Genomic DNA, 19,812 nt, shown 5'->3' with positions numbered 1-19,812 from the left:
AAACATTAGAGTGGTCTAATTTTATTGGAAGACTGGTATGGAAGCACAATAATTCATTGGATCTTTAACTTGTAATAAAAATATTAATTGAAAATTTTATAGAAAGTGTTTCTTTTTCTAAGATTGTTTTGTTTAACAATGAGCAGAGTTACACAATTTTAGTGTAAAATTGCAGAATTTGTGCAGAAAATTACAAAATATTAGTGCAAAATCATAGAAAAAATTAAATTACAGATTTTTATTTACTAAATGCTGCAACTTTAGTGCAGATTTGCATAATAGACCAAAGCCAAACCTGTTGCATAATTCAAGTGTATATTTGCAGAAACGCTATTAAAATCAAAGTAAAACTATAAAGTTTAAGTGTAGACTTTCACAAATACAATTAAGAAACTTAGCAGAATCACCTAATATGCATAACTTAAGAAAAACCAATATTGCAATTCTAAATATGACAATCTATAAAGTTAGAACTACCTAAAAAAATTCATATTTTTTTGGATTAGGATTTCTACATTTAGAACGATTATGACCACTCTGATCACATCAGCTACATTTGTAAACATGCACATCTTGAAATTGTGACTCTTGGTGCTTCTTGCATGGTCTTCCTGGAGGACGAGTTGTTGTAGGTGGCATAAGAAAAATATTATTCTCCCAGTCTATTAAGGTCAGGTTGTTGACATCAGGCATGTCATGAGTTTCAATTGGGATCATACTGTTCGCATAAATCTTTTCTTGTCAACTTTTCAGATAGCACTCCTCTACATAGGTGTAGATGTTACCATGTAATAATTTAATTGCAGCACAAGCATGTGGACATGGAATTTCAGTCATTTTTCATTCAAGACATGTACATTCTTTGCGTAATAGATTCACACATACATCAACATTTGACCTTCTAACCATAACATTATGATCTACATATCTCACTGCTTTAAGAAACTCACTTCTAGCTACATGCTCCATCAATATTTTATCAATCTTTGGCCCAACTTCATTCTTCCATTTAGTCATCTCTAACTTTGCAATATATAACAGATTTGCAAGTTTGTCTCTATGCTCTGTTATTAAAGCACAAATACTATGAGTCATCTCTTTTCTTATCCATGAATTAAATGATTCAGCTACATTAGTAGTTATGAGGTCCCATCGTCGATGAGGAAATTGAGACTTTGTCCATTTGTTAATATCTCCTTTAATCTCTAACCAATTTGTAAGTTCTGGTGAAAATACAGTTGTTCCACAGCTTCTGTAAAATCTGTGCCAAAACGGGTATAACAAACTGCGTCTAATAGCTTTTTTGCATCTTCTTTTACTTCACCGCGTATTTCCCTCTGTAACTTTTTAGTTTCTGCACAAAAAATTTCTTTCACATGTCGATAACAATAAGCATGTCTATCCCTGTCATATACTTGCTCCACAGCTGCAATAATTGATGGATGCCTATAGATATTAACGTAACTAGAATTGACCCAGTTAGTTCTTTTAAATTAGATATGACCCAAAGCCAATTCTCATTATTTTCAGTACTAACAATTACATACGCAATCGGAAATAAATCATTATTTGCATCGCATGTAGAGGCAGCTAGAAGAGTTCCCTTGTATGGACCACTTAAGTGGCAACCATCAATAAATAATATAGGCCTTACTCCACGAAGAAAACCTGTCACACAACACCCATATGCAACAAAAAGCTTTTGAAATTAAAAACCAGGAGAGCATGTCCATTTTGCAACAGTTTGTGGATCAGTTTTCACTAAACAATTACATATCCAAGGAATTAGCATATATGAATCTTTAGGTACACCATTAATTTCAGCTAATGCTTTCTCCTTTGCAGCCCAAGCTTGGTGATATGTTAGTGAAAATCCGTATTCCTTGAAAATATCATTTCGTATGTCATTAGGCAACTTGTCAGGAGTTAATCTCAACTTGTCGACAATAATTGAAGACACCAAATTAGATCTAAAAGAGTGAGTACTCTCCAATACATCTTGAGCTGAGTGCTTATGATTCTTGATAAAATGTCTCACCACGAGGAACGAAGTACTTTTTTCCTATAGCATAAGCCGACAATTTCCACGGACAACCTTCAACCTTGTAGATACAAATTATTTTACCTGAACTGTTCTTTAAGAACTTGTATGTAAACTTATGAGCAATACCATATTCAAATAATACTTTCCTCAGCTTACTTGCATTTTGAAAAATATATCCTTCTTCCTTTATAAGATCATTCCACTTAGCAGAACCATTGATAACCTGAGGTGTAGGGACAAGTTGGGTTGTACATAGAATTTGTGTCAATGGATTTTGACCATCAATATTAGTAAAGACGTCGACTCCTTGAGTTGAATTACTTGATAGTGTACTAATCATAAAAAAATTAAATTACTTTCATAACAATTCGCTAATCACTAATATGATAAAATTTATAAAAAGATAACCCAGTTGGAATACATACCTGTCATGAACGTTGTCATCATTGAATGTGATCAATTGGTTAACACTATCAGTATCAATGAGATCTATGAGTTGAGATTGATTAAATTTGACTGTGTAGGTAATGCATTTATTCTGCATATTTTTCTTGGTTCGAAGCCATATCTTATGTATTAAATTTGAATGCGTGCATCCTACTTCAATTAGCTCTCCTATGATTTTTCCTCCATGATAAATGATTTTCTGGTTTGGTACAACTTCAATATTACCTCCAACGTGAAAATAACAAAAAATTTGTCGACGAACAGTAGATTCCATGTCTATGCAAAAATATAAAACAATAAATAACCAATAATGAGGGAAGAGACATTAAAATCTAAAAACGAGTTTGAAAGAAACATGTTACTCAATAGTAATGTTTCTGCAAGGATATACCAAATGCAGCATTAGAAAATCAACTTCCCAGGTCTTACATTTTGTGATTGGCAGCAACAAATGTCTCTATAAGTTATAGATGAAGAATAAGGATTTGAGTGTCATAGATAATTAGAAAAAAATTATGTTAAAAAAAAGAAATAAATAAAAAAATAATGTAAGGATATATTTGTCTCTTCACAACAAAAATTTGGTCTTTTTTTTTAAATATTATAAAATAAGTCTTTCTAAATAATTTTAAAATTAAAGGTCCTTTTTAATAATTAAATCTTCCTAATGGTCCGTTATAATAATTAAATCTTCCTAATGATCCTTTATAATCAATAAATCTTTCTTATGTTACAGTTTAAAATATTATTTTAATATAATTTTTTTAATATTATAAAAAAATTTTGTATAATAATTTATCTTAATGAATAAAAAATATTCATATATTTTATATTAATTATTTAAGAATAAAAGATTATGTTGCTATTTAAAATATTGTGTCTTAAAGTATTTATTTATGTACTAAAATATTTTGTATTTATTAGAGTCCATCAATACTCTTTCTTTATATTAGCTTTTGATTTTTATCTAATAAAATGTAATAATCTATATAAATATGATATTCAATAAACACATAATTGTTGTACTCATTTTAAATATATCCCAAATTGATTGATTGAGGGACAATTATTTATGGAAAAGGTAAAATTTTAAAAGTAGACCTTTAATTTAAAATGGATGAAGGAAAAGTAATTTAGCTAAATATCTTTCACACAAATCAAAAGTAATTATATCTAAATTTTCAAAGTAATTTGTACTTTACCCAAAAAAAAGGCAAGCGAGAGGCGTAAATACTGCAATGTCAGATGGTTCTAGACGTAATAAATAATGCAAATGAAAATGATAATAACATGGAAATCCCAAATGGTTCCAGCTATGATTTCACAAACAATGCTTTCTGGCACTCACACTTTCAATCACTCACACTTTCAATCACACTAGAGTACACAGTACTCAAAAACCTCGTTAAAAGTGTATAAAAACCTCAAATTTCAACTCCAAAACCTTAAAATCTAATCTCAAATCCATCTTTATCACGATGTCTCTGATGTCAACACTTTCATTTTCTTTCCTTTTTCTCATTTTAGTTCTCCTTATCCCTTACACAATGACATCCAATGAGTACACTTATTACTCAGTACATGACGTTCTCCGTAGCTATGGTCTTCCAGCGGGACTGTTTCCAAACAATGTCAAATCCTATACCTTGGATGAAACTGGCTTTTTAGAGGTCCAAATGCATCACCCTTGTCTCGCTCAATATGAAACAAGAGTGTTTTTCAACAGTGTGGTAAGAACTAACTTGAGTTTTGGACAACTGAAAGTATTTGAAGGCATGTATCAAGAAGAGCTTTTCATTTGGCTACCAGTTAAGGGCATCATAGTTACAGATCCATCATCAGGTCTCATTATCATTGATATTGGTCTTGCCTATAAACACCTCTCTTTGTCTGATTTTGATAACCCTCCATCTTGCATATATCAAGGTTAGTTTAGTTTAACTTAATAATTTAATTTTGAATTTTCAAATATCATTGTTAATCTAAGTTAATCTATGACTTTTTACTAAATTGGTGTCTATTTCAATCATCTATCTGTTTAAAATCAATCAAAAGAGAAAATAAAGTAATGATTTTATACTTTGGTTTTGTCTGAGTTTTATTACTATTTTATTATTCTATTATGTTATTTATGATTTTTGTTTTGAATTGAATTACGAATTATTATTACAGGTATACTTCAAATTAGTGGAAGGAAGGAGCTTGCCGAATACAGAGAAGAGAAGTTTGTCTATGAAAATGAATGGATATTTCTTTGTTGGTATCTTTCAATTTTTATTATCATTCTATGGAATTACCTTCATCTTTGTAGGCATGAATTTATTAGATAGATGTAAAATGTAAAATTATGCTTCTATATAATAATTAAATGTATTCGAAAGAGAATTTAATATTAGCCGCTAGATAAGAAAGAATTTGGGATTTTTTTATTTAAATTTTTTAAATGTAATATTTATAGAAATATATAATTTATAACGTATTTTATGTATTTGCATAAATTTTATACATCTCGAGTATAGAATCATTAAAATTATAAAAAGCACAGCACAATTCAAATACTCTGTATCTAAGATACATGTAATTTAAAATTTTACATAAACTAGGTGCACTGTACCAGGAATAAAGTCACAACAAAATTTCTGTCAGTGTATTCGGATACATACAGTTTATAAAAAATCTTTTTTTGTTAAAATAATATTTATTTTTTTTTTCTTATATTAATAAAACAAAATATAACACATATGATCTAAAAATAAAATTATTTAATTTAATTATAAAAATAAAAAGATAATTTATTTGAATTAGATTAGATAAATTTTGAAAGTTAAACTTAAAATTTAGTTTAAAACCAATGCAAATTATTTTCACTTTTGATATATTTTATAATTAAATTTAAATTTGATCATATTGAATTAAATTAGATTTTAAATTTTTAACATCCTAAATAATCATTTTATAATTAAATAATAAATAAAATATAAATAAACATACTAAAACATAATTATAGTTCAATATAAATATTAAAATATCATTCAAGTTTAAATAATTACATCTTTTTTATGATCTTCTCAAAGTATAAATTTAAAAATTATTAGTTAAATAACAATTATTTCTTTATTGATATTATCATTCATAACTGAAATTGTAAATCATAAAATGTATAAATAATCTTTGGTCTCATCAATTATTAACAATTTAGTATTCTTTTTACGAAGACAATAACAATTTATGCATAATTTTAACAAGGTTGTTAGCACAAAAATTAATTTTATCTTTAGAAATTATTTTATTAAAGATAGTTAAATTTAATTTTAAAAAATTTATATTTAAATTAATTAAGACTCTTAATAATTTTTATAATAATTGAGTATTTTTTATATTTAAAATTTTCATAATTAGTAAAACAATAAAAATTAAATAATTTTATTTTTAGATCATGTGTGTTATCTTTTATTTTATTAATATAAAAATAAAAAATAGATAAATATTAACCATAAATATCATCATCTCCATTAAGTGTAAATAAAGAATTTGACAATAAAATTATGTTGATGTTATTTTAAATGTTTTTGACAATAAAATTATATTGATGTTATTTTAAAATAGTACTTTATCCTATATTTAATTCACTAAACTTAAATAATACATACATATTTATGTATTAATCTAATTATAAATCCGTTAAAGAGGGATGAATATATAGGAGATTATCTTTGGTGTATAATTCCCTCAATAATAAGTTTGCGAGAAGGAAACAGAAGGGAAACAAGAATTAAAAAAAAAAAACTTAAAAATGGTACTTACAAGAATTATTCGAGAAAAATATCATAGTCTAGATAAGAGAAATTTTTAGTGAATCATCACTATTATTGGCCAGGGTTTCAAAAACTCTAATGGATTGAACTTTATTATAAAAAAGTTATTATCAAAACAGATTTATTTTATTTCAGAAGCATGTATAATTATGTATAACAAGTTATATAGAACTTTATATTTTTATTTATGCTGCAATTAAAATTAGAGAAAAACTCTACATTCATGTAATTTTTTCATTCAATCTATTCAAGTAACATCAATCAGACGCGCCTTTCCAATTCTCTTACGTATTTGTTATACAGCTGTCTCATATAACGTATATAATGTAAACCTTCTGCTGCGTGATAAACCTTTCTCAACGTAAACTTTGTTCTCTTCTCGCGTTTTCGTTCTTCTTCTTCTCTGTTCGCGCTCTTCTTCTTTTTCTTCAACCTAATAAAATTCATCGTTCTCCTTTGTTTGCGTTTCTCTTCTCTGCTCGCATTCTTCATTATTGATTTGCATTGAATTCAATGTAATAAGAATGGAAACAATGAATGATTCAACATCAAATCAGTTGAATGAGGTTATTACGTTGAGACAGTTAGGAAATGATTGCTGCATGCTATCACAATAATCTTAAACAGTGAACAAATTAAAAGGAGGCCACCGAACCGAACAACATTCATCTGGTGAATCAAAATCACAAAGGCCACCGAACCGAACAATGTTCATGTGGTGAATAAATAGTGATCAACTTTTAATCAACAAGAATATTATTTCTTTTCCTCTTTCTCCTCTTCCTCCTTCTTCTTTTTCTTCTTCTTCTTTCGTTATAATCATCACCAACATCACCAACATTTTACTCTGTTAAGTGGAGTTGCTCATTTTGATTCACTTGATTATTAATGTGTTCAATTGAGTCTTTGTGCATACAGAAATATTTTTCTTACTGATTGAATGCTTATCACGTTTATTCAGCACATGATTGGTGTTGGGTTCAGTGGTGTTGACCCTTTCGGTTCACCTGATTGTTATGTATTCAGTTAACTTCTTTTGCATGAAAAAATGCTATTCTTGATGATTGAATGTTTATGACATTTTATTCAGCACATGAATGTTGCTCGATTCAGTGGATTTGCTCATTTTTATTTACTTGATTGTTAGTATGTTCAATTGAGTCCTTGTGTATGTAGAAATATTTTTCTTGATGATTAAATATTTATGACGTTTTATTCAGCACATGAATGATGTTCGGTTCAGTGGAGTTGGCCATTTCGGTTCATTTCTGTTCTGCACAATTCAAAACTCTTCCTCCTCACCTTCTAAGCTTCTTCACCAGGGAGAGAAAGAGGAAAAGACAAAAAAATACAGCAGCAATAACAACAAAAAAATGAAGATAAGGAGAAAACACGTGAAGAAGAAGGAACGCGAAAAAGAAGGAAGAGAATGAGGAGGAGGAGGAAGGTGAATCTCTATTGCTATTTTCGTTCGTTCCTGGTTGTTCCTTGCCAAATCTTCTCGCGATTCTTCTCCAGTAGTGATTTTCGCAGAGAACGTGACTGAAGTTTGACTGTTTGAGTGATTTTGAGAGAGATTCGAAGAGAAGGAGTGGTTTCGTGTTGAGAAAAAAGTAACATTTTTTCATAATGAGCGCGAAGTAACGAAGGATTTTTGCGTGCGTGTTTTCACTCATCATTAATGCGTGTGACTCTATTTGGACATGGGCCAACTTGGTTACATGGTTACATAGATGTGTAGCGCGCCCTTTTAAAATTAATGATTCCATGAACAATCATCATTTACGGTTAATTGTCATTATATTATTAGAAAAAATTACTAAAAGTATCTGTTCACGAACATTAACAAAAGTATCCATAATAAATTAAGAAAATTAATGTTGTATCTATGAAAAATGGGTTCCGTACCATAAAAATATCTAAACTATAATTTTTTGTTGATCTTTTAACAAAATTCTCAAATTATCCCACCCTCAACTTCAACTTACTTTTTCAACCATCCATAACCCAACATGCACCTTTAAAACTCTTGTCATGAAGTCGAAATTACTCCTACAATAGACGAGGTTGAAATCAATAGTGATGGTCGTGGAGGACCTCGATCAATTCCTGACAGAAAAATCTACAATGGTAAGTTCTATTCTATTTTTTTTCACCACATCCCTTCACATAAAGAAAACCTCCAAAATTAAGGGGGAAAAAAAGAAAAAATAACCGAAACAGTTAAAAATTGTTTTTTATGATTTTTTTTCTGATTCTTCATTGATATGGTTGATTCTATTATTAATTGACGCTGCAATCTTCTATTGCCTTACCGCTAAAATTAATGAAATAAAATTTCTATTACTTTTCTATCTAAAATAACTATCCATCCTAAAACCTCGTTAAAATAGTACTTTATCCTATATTTAATTCACTAAACTTGAATAATACATACATATATATTTATGTATTAATCTAATCATAGATCCATTAAAGAGGGATGAATATATAGGAGATTATCTTTGGTGTATAATTCCCTCAACAATAAGTTTGAGAGAAGGAAACAAAAGGGAACAAGAATTAAAAAAAAAACTTAAAAATGGTACTTACAAGAATTATTTGAGAAAAATATCATAGTCTAGATAAGAGAAATTTTTAGAGAATCATCATTATTATTGACCAGTGTTACGGCCTGGCCCAAAGCAATATGGGCCAACCCGACCCATAGACCCCCCGACCCGGACGGTCGGGCGAAAAGCACATGAAGTCCGACCTGAACACATGTCCAGGGCAGCTCCTCATCACAGCTGTCTAAGGAAGCTTCGAGGAAGGTGGACTCTGCCCTTGCGGGGCCCACCCCTGACACAGTATATATGGGGAGTCCAGTCCTACCCCAAGGTACGCCACACATTTCACCTAACCTATTTCTCGCCTGCACACTAACTGACTAGAGTGCCGAAGTGTCTTTGCAGGTGACACCCCCACCTTTCACAACGAGAGTTCGGCTACCCAGCAGATCCGGTCCCAGCACAATCGCTCCGGACGAGGAGTTCCCGCCACCTCAAATCTCCACCCGAACCGTCTGGCAACCAACAAACCAAACATTGGTTCCGTCTGTGGGGACGCCTAAATGGACGTCGTGCCGGGCATTGGAGACCAAGGCCGAACAGCCGACGCAGAGGGGGCAGCCTCTGTCGCCTCACCGGGAGGGCGACGAAGGTCCCCCGGCAACGCACCGAACCACGCACAAAGACGCGAGAGACGCGACCCTTCGGAGGAACTGGCGGTGACAGTGCCAGAATAATGCAAGAGCTACGCCATAGGGTCCAGAACCTGGAACAACAACTAGCCGATCAGGAGCATGATCGACGAACCACCGACCCTAGCTACTCCCCGTCTCCTGAAAGCCGAGAGAGAGATTCCCACCGGAGTCGCCCCCGGCACGCCTCCGCTTCCAGAACGGAAGCGGAAAGCACCCGAGAAGATTCGCCTATCCCGAGAAGACGAAACGACACAATCATCTACTTCCGAGGCAAGGAAACGCGCCTCACGGGACAAGATCGCGAAGACGGAGAAGAGAGGCCCGTGAGGACACGGCGACTCGTGATAATGGGTGCCATCCCGTTCCATCGATCCATCCTCGAAGTCCGGTTGCCGAAGCACTTCGACAAACCAACGAACATGAGGTACGATGGAACCCAAGACCCTCTGGAACACCTTACGACCTTCGAGGCTAGAATGAATCTGGAGGGAGTAGGAGACGAGGTGAGGTGCCGGGCCTTCCCGGTCACCCTGGCAGGACCTGTGTTCCGGTGGTTTAACGGCTTCCCGCAGGGATCCATCTATGGGTTTTCGGACATCAGCCGTGCCTTCTTAGCTCAATTCACAACATGAATAGCAAAGGTAAAGCACCCGATCAACCTGCTTGGGATAACCCAAAGGCCCGGGGAGCCGACCAGAAAATACCTAGACCGGTTCAACGACGAATGCTTAGAAATTGACGGCTTAACCGACTCGGTGGCCAGCCTCTGTCTGACGAACGGCCTCCTCAACGAGGATTTTCGAAAACACCTCACTACGAAACCGGTTTGGACGATGCACGAGATCCAAACGGTAGCTAAGGAATACATAAATGACGAAGAAGTCAGCCAGGTCGTGACTGCCAATAAACGGCACTCCTCCTACAATCAACCTAGGCAACAAGGTCTCGGAGAAAGACAAAAAGAGCAAGCCAGAGAGGAAGGGCCGAGCAAGGCACCCAGACCGTTTTCCCGGATCGGGAAATTCACCAACTACACTCCACTCACTCTTCCCATCATGGAAGTTTATTAGCAAATAGCCGAGAAAGGAATCTTGTCGAAGCCCCAACCACTCAATGACCATACTGGGGGAAACAAGAGCCTCTACTGTGACTACCACAAGGGCTATGGGCACCAAACACAGGACTGCTTTGACCTGAAGGATGCACTAGAACAAGCGATAAGGGACGGTAAACTAACAGAATTCTCCCATCTTATAAGGGAGCCGAGGAGGCGACATCATGACCAAGACGAGGAAGGCAAGACCCGGTCGGCAAAGCGGCGACAAGAGCCAGAAGACAAAGACCACGGTCTCACCGTGATAAACGTAGTAACTGCCAAAAACACCGTGCCAAGGTCGAGATCGGCGCACAAGAAATACGCCAAGGTCCTGGCGGTCTCCTCCTCGCTGGTGCGAAGCTCTAAGAAGCCCCCATCTATCTCTTTCGGCCCGGAAGATCAATGGTTCGACAAGGCCCCTGAAAACCCACCCATGGTCATCACGGCTAGAGTGAGAACCGGCCTCGTCAAATGAATCCTTGTCGACACGGGGGCAGACTCGAACATTATGTTCCGCAACGTGTTCGACGCACTGGGGTTAAGGGACGCCGACCTATTGACTCACCAGCACGGGGTCATCGGGTTAGGCGACCACTTCATCAAGCCAGATGGAGTGATATCCCTGCCGATTTCCGTGGGACAGGCTCAAGGCCGAAGATCGGCAATGGCTGAGTTCGTGGTTCTCCGAGATTCCACAGCCTACAACATCATCTTGGGGAGGAAGACGATTAACGATGTTGAAGCGTTAATCAACACAAAGCTACTAGTCATGAAGTTTGTTACCGACGACGGATCTATAGGGTCCATAAGGGGATATCTAGAAACGGCGGTCGCTTGCGACAATGCCAGCCTCTCCCTAAGGAAGAAATCTAAAGAGGCGTCGGGGGTGTTCCTGGCTGACTTAGATGCTAGGGTTGACGACAAGCCCAGACCGGAACCAGATGGGGACCTGGAAAAGTTCAGGATCGGTGACACGGAGGAAAAGTTCACGTTTGTCAATAGAAACCTTCCACATGAATTGAAGGAGCCTCTGGTAGAAATGATCAGGGCCAATGGGGATTTGTTCGCCTGGACACCGGCCGACATGCCGGGCATAGACCCCAAAGTCATGTCACACCACCTAGCCGTCAAATCGAAAGCCCGCCCAGTAGCCCAGAGAAGGAGAAAGATGTCGCGGGAGAGGGCAGAGGAGGTGGCCAGGCAGACGGCTAGCCTCTTAGAAGCAGGTTTCATACGGGAACTAGACTACTCGACCTGGCTTTCGAATGTAGTTCTGGTAAAAAAGCACAGCGGCAAATGGAGAATGTGCGTAGACTACTCCAACCTCAACAAGGCATGCCCTAAAGATTGTTTCCCCCTCCCCAACATAGATGCACTCGTCGACACGGCGGCGGGCTACCGGTATCTGAGCTTCATGGATGCCTACTCCGGCTACAATCAGATACCGATGCACCGACCCGACGACGACAAGACAGCATTTATAACGCCTGGGGGAACCTTCTGTTACAGGGTGATGCCGTTCGGCCTAAAAAACGCAGGGGCAACATACTAAAGGCTGATGAACAAAATATTTCACGACCTCATAGGCAAGACAGTGGAAGTCTATGTAGACGACATCCTCACGAAGACTGCGCGACCCGACGACCTCCTGAATGACCTGGCAAATGTATTCGCGTCTCTCCGACAACACGGTATGAGGCTCAATCCCCTCAAATGTGCCTTCACCATGGAAGCTGGAAAGTTCTTAGGATTTATGATAACCCAAAGGGGGGGTAGAAGCCAACCCTGAGAAATGCCAAGCGATACTCCAGATGAAGAGTCCGGGTTGTGTCAAGGACGTCCAGAGATTGGCAGGTCGACTCACCTCGTTATCCCGTTTTCTCGGAGCTTCGGCAACAAAAGCCCTACCCTTCTTTAACCTCATGAGGAAAGGGATAGCATTTGAATTGACGCCCGCATGCGAGGAAGCTTTTAGACACTTCAAGGAAATCCTAGCAACACCCCCTGTGCTCGGGAAGCCAAAGGCCGGGGAGCCGTTATACCTATACCTCACCATAACAGGAGAAGCCATGGCCACGGTTTTGATACGAGAAGAAGGAAGGGCTCAACAGACAGTCTATTTCATGAACAGAGCCCTACAAGGGGCGGAACTAAGGTACAGCAAACTGGAAAAGCTAGCTCTGGCACTCTTGACCTCTTCGCGGAGGTTAAAACAATATTTTCAAGGTCACCAGATTGTCATAAGGACGGACCAAGGAATCCGACAAGTACTTCAAAAACCCGATTTGGCGGGAAGGATGATGACTTGGTCCATTGAACTCTCCCAATATGACATACGATTTGAACCCCGGCAAGCAATCAAGGCGCAAGCGATGGCAGACTTCCTGGTAGAAGTGACAGGAGATCCAACCGAAGAGACGGGCACACGGTGGAGGCTCCACGTGGATGGAGCCTCCAATCAGACGTCCGGGGGCGCCGGGATTATCCTAGAAAGCCCAGCCGGGGTCGTATACGAGCAGTCGATCAAGTTTGAATTCCCCGTCTCGAACAACCAAGCAAAATACGAAGCCCTCATAGGGGGCTTAGCCCTAGCAACGGAAGTTGGAGCGACAAGGTTGGAAATATGCAGCGATTCACAAGTCGTCACCTCCCAAGTAAACGGGAGTTACCAAGCCAGGGACTCGCTACTACAAAAGTACTTAGAGAAAGTCAAGGATTTGAGCCAGAAGTTTGAGGAGGTCACGATCCACCACGTTCCAAGAGAAAGGAACACACGGGCAGATCTCCTATCAAAACTAGCCAGCACAAAATCGGGAGAAGGCAACCGATCTCTCATCCAAGGTATGATGAGGGAGCCATCAGTACTCTGCACCTGTCAAGGCTAAGCCCCTCATGGTTAGACCCCATCACCAGCTTCTTAGAAAACAGCAAGCTCCCCGACGACAAAAAAAATGCTAAGAAACTGAGAAGGGAAGCAGCCAAGTACGCGATCATCCAGGGTCAGTTGTTCAGAAAATGACTCAACCAGCCCCTATTGAAATGCCTACACCCCGACCAAACGGACTACGTCCTCAGGGAAGTCCATGAAGGGTGTTGCGGCCATCACATAGGGGGCAAAGCCCTAGCAAGAAAATTAATCCGAGCTGGATACTATTGGCCATCAATGATGGTAGACTCTAAAGAATTCATTAGAAAGTGCGTCAAGTGTGAAGAGAATGCCAATTTTCACAAAGCACTGGCCTTCGAGCTAAGCTTGTTAACGTCTTCCCGGCCATTCTCACAATGGGGAGTCGACCTCTTGGGGCCCTTCCCGGTTGGTCCAGGACAAGTCAAGTACCTCATAGTCGCCATTGACTACTACACCAAATGGATAGAGGCCGAGCCCCTGGCCAGCATATCCTTATCCAATTGAAGGAAGTTCATGTGGAGGCAAGTGATAACATGGTTCGGCATCCCGGAGGTCGTTATCTCGGACAACGGGACACAATTTACCGACAAAAAGTTCACGGAGTTCCTCACCGGCCTGGGTATAAGACAGAAGTTCTCCTCAGTGGAACACCCCCAAACAAACGGACAGGTTGAGTCCGCAAACAAGATCATCCTGTTAGGACTTAAGAAGCGGCTGGATGATAAAAAAAGGTGCTTGGGCCGACGAGCTCGCCTCAGTTTTCTGGTCCTACCGCACAACCAAGCAGTCATCCACTAAGGAGACCCCCTTCCGACTAACATACGGGTTAAACGCGGTAATACCCGTGGAGATCGGGGAGCTGAGCCCACGACTACTTTTGAAGGGAGTGGGGGAAGCTGTGGAGAAGGACCTAATAGATGAAGCCAGAGAGATGGCCCACCTGACGGAAACAGCACTGAAGCAAAGAATGGCCCTGCGCTACAACACCAAAGTGCTCAGAAGAGAGTTTGAACCAAACGACCTCGTCCTAAGGTGTAACGACATCGGCTTGCTGACCCCGGGAGAGGGCAAACTGACAGTAAACTGGGAAGGTCCCTACAGAGTTAAAGAGGTGATTGGCAAAGGCGCCTTCAAGTTGGAAAGGCTCAATGGCAAAGAGATCCCAAGAACGTGGAACGCGAACAACTTGAGAAGGTTTTACTCCTAGCACGCGTGACGATTTACCGACCAATCAAGCTAAGTAGTCAATCCATGAAATTGTACTTTTCGCCATGGCTTATAGACCTTTTGTGCAATTACCGACTAAAATATACTTGTCAAAAGTTTTGTTTTGTTCACTTTTCTTGGACAATCCATTGCGCAAATGAACTCCGCACAACGCGACGATGACATGCGGCCCCAGGACTGATCACCCCGGGAGCTCGTCAACTATCGCAATAGCAAACGGCTACACTAAAAAGCCACGACCTGGCTCAGCCAGAATACCATCAATACGGTAAAACGAGTGTGAACAACAAACCAATAACGGTGAATATAAATGGCGACACAACCAGATGAACAGGAAAGTATTAACTACAGTAAGACGGGCAAACGACCCAAAAAACTATTGTTCACGAGAGTTAAACAAAACAACTTACAAAAGTTTCATGAAGTTATACAAAACATAAGAAATCATTTCCTACGTCAAATTGATTCATCCACTTGACTTTCCTCCACGATTAGAGGTTAACTAAGTGGTAGTAATGAACAATTCTCATCACAATTGAGAAAGGTAACTAGGATAGGATTTCTAGTTCTCACATCTTGCCAAGAGCTTTGTTAGTTGTTAGTTTATTTTTCATTACCATTTACTTTTCATGCTTCTTATCCAAAATCCCAAAATAATTCACAACCAATAACAAGACACTTTATTGTAAATCCTAGGGAGAATGACCCGAGGTTTAAATACTTCGGTTTATAAATTTTAGGGATTTGTACTAGTGACAAACAACTTTTTGTATGAAAGGATTATTGTTTGGTTTAGAAACTATACTTTACAACGAGATTTCATTAGTGAAATTCTAAACCGTCAAAAATCTAATCATCAAAATGGCATCATCAGGAGGAGGATGCGGAGGCCCCGATTCAGCAGGATGCCCCTCCGATTGCTCCGGAGACCACAGAGCCAGATCAGCCTCATGAGGAGCCGGTCCCAGAGCCTCAGTCTGAGCCAGAGCCTATCGTTGTACCTCCCACTGATCCTCCGGTTTAGCATCGAGGACGATGCTTGATCTTAAGTGTGGGGAGGCCACCGGTAGCATTATTTGGGGACCGGTGAATTTTTCAACACTTTCCTAGTTATCCTATTCTGCATATCTTTTGTATATATTTTGATGCATTTTTAGTTACTATGGATACTTTTATTGCTTATTTTGGATTTTAGATATTTTGATGCTTTTGGATATTTTTTGATATTTTTAGATTTCATACTTTTAGTTGGATTTTTTCTTTATGCACTTTTGCTTATCTTCCTTTTAGTTTGTGGTTGTGATTAAAAATCATACTTTGAATTGCAAATACCTAGTCACCCTTTTTGCATAAGAAATTGGTTTTAAGTAAAAAAAAAAAAAAGAAAAGGGTAAACTAAGGAAATTTTTGGATTTTTCAATCACAACGATGCTTAGTCAAACATTGAGATTTTTTCAAGAAGCTTAAATATAGGGCATTTACCCAATTGATATTGATTGAAAGAAATTTTTGGTGAAACTTGCTTGAATTTCATACTTTGTGAAGCATGTATTGAATTGAGAACACAAGCTTGTGAGACTTGAGCCTATTAATGTGGTTACATTTTATAACCACTTATTTTCCATTCTTGTGTGAAATTGCTCTCTTTCTATGATTATGATCCTTGATTTGCTTGATTCTATATGTCCATTTATTTCTTGTATTTATGCATTTATATGATTGAGGCCATCACTTCATGAGCTCACTTATCCAAATGGCCAACCCTTTTATATTCCTTCGTTAGCCAAGTTGAGCCTATGATTAACCAACTTATTCCCATTTTAGCACATTACAAGCCTAAGGCGAAAACAATGAAAAGTCCTTGTTTGGATCTTTGATTAGCCTAGGCTAGTGAGAGTGTTTATCATTCAAAGTTGGTGAGGCTTGGGAACATTGGATGGGATAAAAAAGGGTAGTACACGTTCATGTTTAGAAATTGGGAACATACTCATGTATTGATCAATTGTAAAACCTTATGCATTGATGTTCTTGTGTATAGTTTGAAAGAAAGAAAAAAAATGAAAAGAAAAAGAAATAAACGTGAAAAAGAAAAAAAGAGAAGAAAGAAAGAAAAAAAAGCATAAAGGGGACAAAATGCCCCAAAGTGAAGCTCAATAAGAATCAATGCATAAGTGTAATGAAGTAAAAAAAAAAAAAGAAAGTGCATGAGTATGAGAAAAAGTGAAGAATGGGTAGTTAGATTAGTACTTAATTGTATAGGTCATTATATAGGTTAGGTGGGAAGATCTATGCTAATCAAAGATTCAATCGTAGTCCACTTAACCATAAATGATCCTACCTTGACCCTAGCCCCATTACAACCTAAATGAAAGACCTCATGATGAATGTATGCATGCATTAAATAAGTGTAGATTGTTAGAAGGAAATCAAATTTTGGAAAACATGACTAGAAGAGAATTGAGCGGATTGACCCTTAAACACTTGAGTGAATAGAGCGGATACACATCCGGTGAGGGTTCAAAAGTTCAATCACATGTGTTCACCCATATTATCTATATTCTTGCAAGTTTGAACTCTTTCCGATAATTCAATACAATTGTGGTTTGGACTTAGTTCCCATTGCCTAGCTCTTGTGCTTACACATGCTTTCTTGGGAATTGATTTGTTTGAACTAAGCATTTCCATTTGCTTAGAGAATTGAATTTAGATAGGATTCATATAGTTTAGTTGCATTCAATAAATGTCATAACCCTTAGTTCCTTCTTATTTTAGCATGAGGACATGCTAAGGTTTAAGTGTGGGGAGTTTGATAAACCCCAATTTGACGGTTTATCTTGTATTGAATTTAGGGTATTTTGATGACCTTTTCTCGCATTTAACCTATGAATTGGCATGGTTTTGTAATCTCTCCCGTATTTGTGCTTAAGTGTAAAAACATGCTTTTTAAGCCTTATTTTGATGAATTCTAGTTCTTATTTGATTCCATAAGATGCCTTGATGTGTTTGCTAGTAATTCCAGGATGAAATAGGTAAGGCATGGATCAAGGGAGCAAGGAAGAAAGCATGCAAGTGGAGAGAAGCACAAAAAGCCAAAGAATTGATCCAGGCCATGCACGCGCACGCGCACAAGGTGCTCGCGCGCACATTGCGAAACATGCCAGGGACGCGCACGCGTACCGTGCACGCACGCGTCGATGACGGTACATGACCTCATTAAGGCAACACGTGTCTGGCGATTTGAGAGGGTTTCTGCACCCATTTTTGGCGCCAATTGCTAAGGGAAAGGAATAAAAGGATGAAGGATTAAGGGGAAGGCATCACAATCATTATCATCAAGGAATCACAATTAGTTAGTGACCATTAGTTTAGGATTAGTTTTAGAGTTTTAGAGAGAGAAGCTCTCACTTCTCTCTAGAATTAGGATTAGGTTTAGTTCTTAGATCTAGATTTAGATTCATTTTCTTCTACTTCTACACCTCAATTCCTTGTAGTTACATTCATTCTTCTTCCATTCTTTTGTTATAATCTCTCTTATGTTGTTCTTGTATTTTGTTATAGATTTAGTATTGTTCCTTTTACTCTCTTTCAATTCAATAAAGGTAATTCATACTAAATGTGTTTCTTTTGATTGTTGTTGTTAATTTCTTTCAATAATTGTTGCTAGACTTCTTTCTTGTTGTGATTTACTATGTTTTCCTTTTATGCCTTCCAAGTGTTTGATGAAATGCTTGGTTGGATTTTAGTGTAGGTTTTGTTCCTCTTGGCCTAGGTAAGTAATTAGTGACTCTTGAGTTATCTAATTCTTTTGTTGATTGATAATTAGAAGTTGCTAATTGATTTGAATGCCTCTAAAGCTAGTCATTCCTTTAGGAGTTGATTAGGACTTTAGGAGTTGATTAGGACTTGAGGAATCAAATTGATTCATCCACTTGACTTTCCTCCACGATTAGAGGTTAACTAAGTGGTAGTAATGAACAATTCTCATCACAATTGAGAAAGGTAACTAGGATAGGATTTCTAGTTCTCACATCTTGCCAAGAGCTTTGTTAGTTGTTAGTTTATTTTTCATTACCATTTACTTTTTATGCTTCTTATCCAAAACCCCAAAATAATTCAAAACCAATAACAAGACACTTTATTGTAAATCCTAGGGAGAACGACCCAAGGTTTAAATACTTCGGTTTATAAATTTTAGGGGTTTGTACTAGTGACAAACAACTTTTTGTATGAAAGGATTATTGTTTGGTTTAGAAACTATACTTTACAACGAGATTTCATTAGTGAAATTCTAAACCGTCAAAAATCTAATCATCACTAGGCATGTCAACAATCTTGCCGTCTTTGATCATCTTGAAGACACCAATTGCCGACATGTCGAAGTCAGGGACAACGATTTTGACCTGAGCCTTAAGGGCCTCCTCAGTCGCCAGTATCGCACCCTTCCCCTGCTTGACGACTTCTTTATACTTTGTCTTCCACCCTGCAAGATCAGCTTCGAAAGCCTCCTTTGATGAAACGGCCTCATCTCGCTCTTTCTCCAGTGCGATCACCCGCCCCTGAGCCACGCCGACCTGACCCTCTAAAGTCTTTTGCCGCTCGACAAGCCGGGAAATGGTGGCATCAGACTCCTCCAATGTTTTCTCGGCAGTGGAGGCTCTCTTCTCGGCAGCCTCGAGCTTCTCATTAGACTGGGCAAGTTGCTCTCGAAGGGTCTCAACTTCGCGTTTTAAATCATTATTAGCTTTCCCAGCAGATTCCAACCTCCTACGGAGAGATTCCATCCCGGACAGCTCAAACTCGGCCTTCCGAGCTATCACTGCGCCACGCAGGAGGGTACGATACATCCACCTTGCTTGCCCGGCAAGAGATGACTCGTGGAAGTGCTCTTCAGTGCCAGGAATCAACTGAGCGTCTATGAAATTCCCGGCATCAAAATTTTTCTCCATCACAGTAAGAACCCCCTCAGGACTACTGGACGTTTCCTCCTTTTGAGGCTGGGCACCTCTTCCACATCATCGTCGGCCACTGGGT

The 19,812-nt window shown here is 38.0% G+C and overlaps 2 protein-coding genes across 2 annotated transcripts; one reads left to right on the top strand and one right to left on the bottom strand.

The window, feature by feature from the left end:
• The first annotated feature begins 3,996 nt into the window (after window positions 1–3,996).
• LOC130974808 (uncharacterized) lies at window positions 3,997–9,418 on the top strand. The gene is made up of 3 exons (XM_057899657.1): window positions 3,997–4,417; window positions 4,664–4,747; window positions 9,261–9,418. The coding sequence occupies exons 1-3, from the start codon at window positions 4,039–4,041 to the stop codon at window positions 9,416–9,418; spliced, it is 621 nt and encodes a 206-aa protein (XP_057755640.1). The 5' UTR covers window positions 3,997–4,038.
• Window positions 9,419–19,085: 9,667 nt separating this feature from the next.
• Window positions 19,086–19,727, bottom strand: LOC130974807 (uncharacterized). The gene has a single exon (XM_057899655.1). It carries the CDS (start codon window positions 19,725–19,727, stop codon window positions 19,086–19,088), a length of 642 nt encoding a protein of 213 aa, XP_057755638.1.
• Between the last annotated feature and the right edge of the window lie 85 nt (window positions 19,728–19,812).

Source organism: Arachis stenosperma, chromosome 4 (genome assembly GCF_014773155.1).
Source record: "Arachis stenosperma cultivar V10309 chromosome 4, arast.V10309.gnm1.PFL2, whole genome shotgun sequence".
NCBI lineage: Eukaryota > Viridiplantae > Streptophyta > Magnoliopsida > Fabales > Fabaceae > Arachis > Arachis stenosperma.
This window is presented reverse-complemented; position numbering and strand designations above follow the sequence as displayed.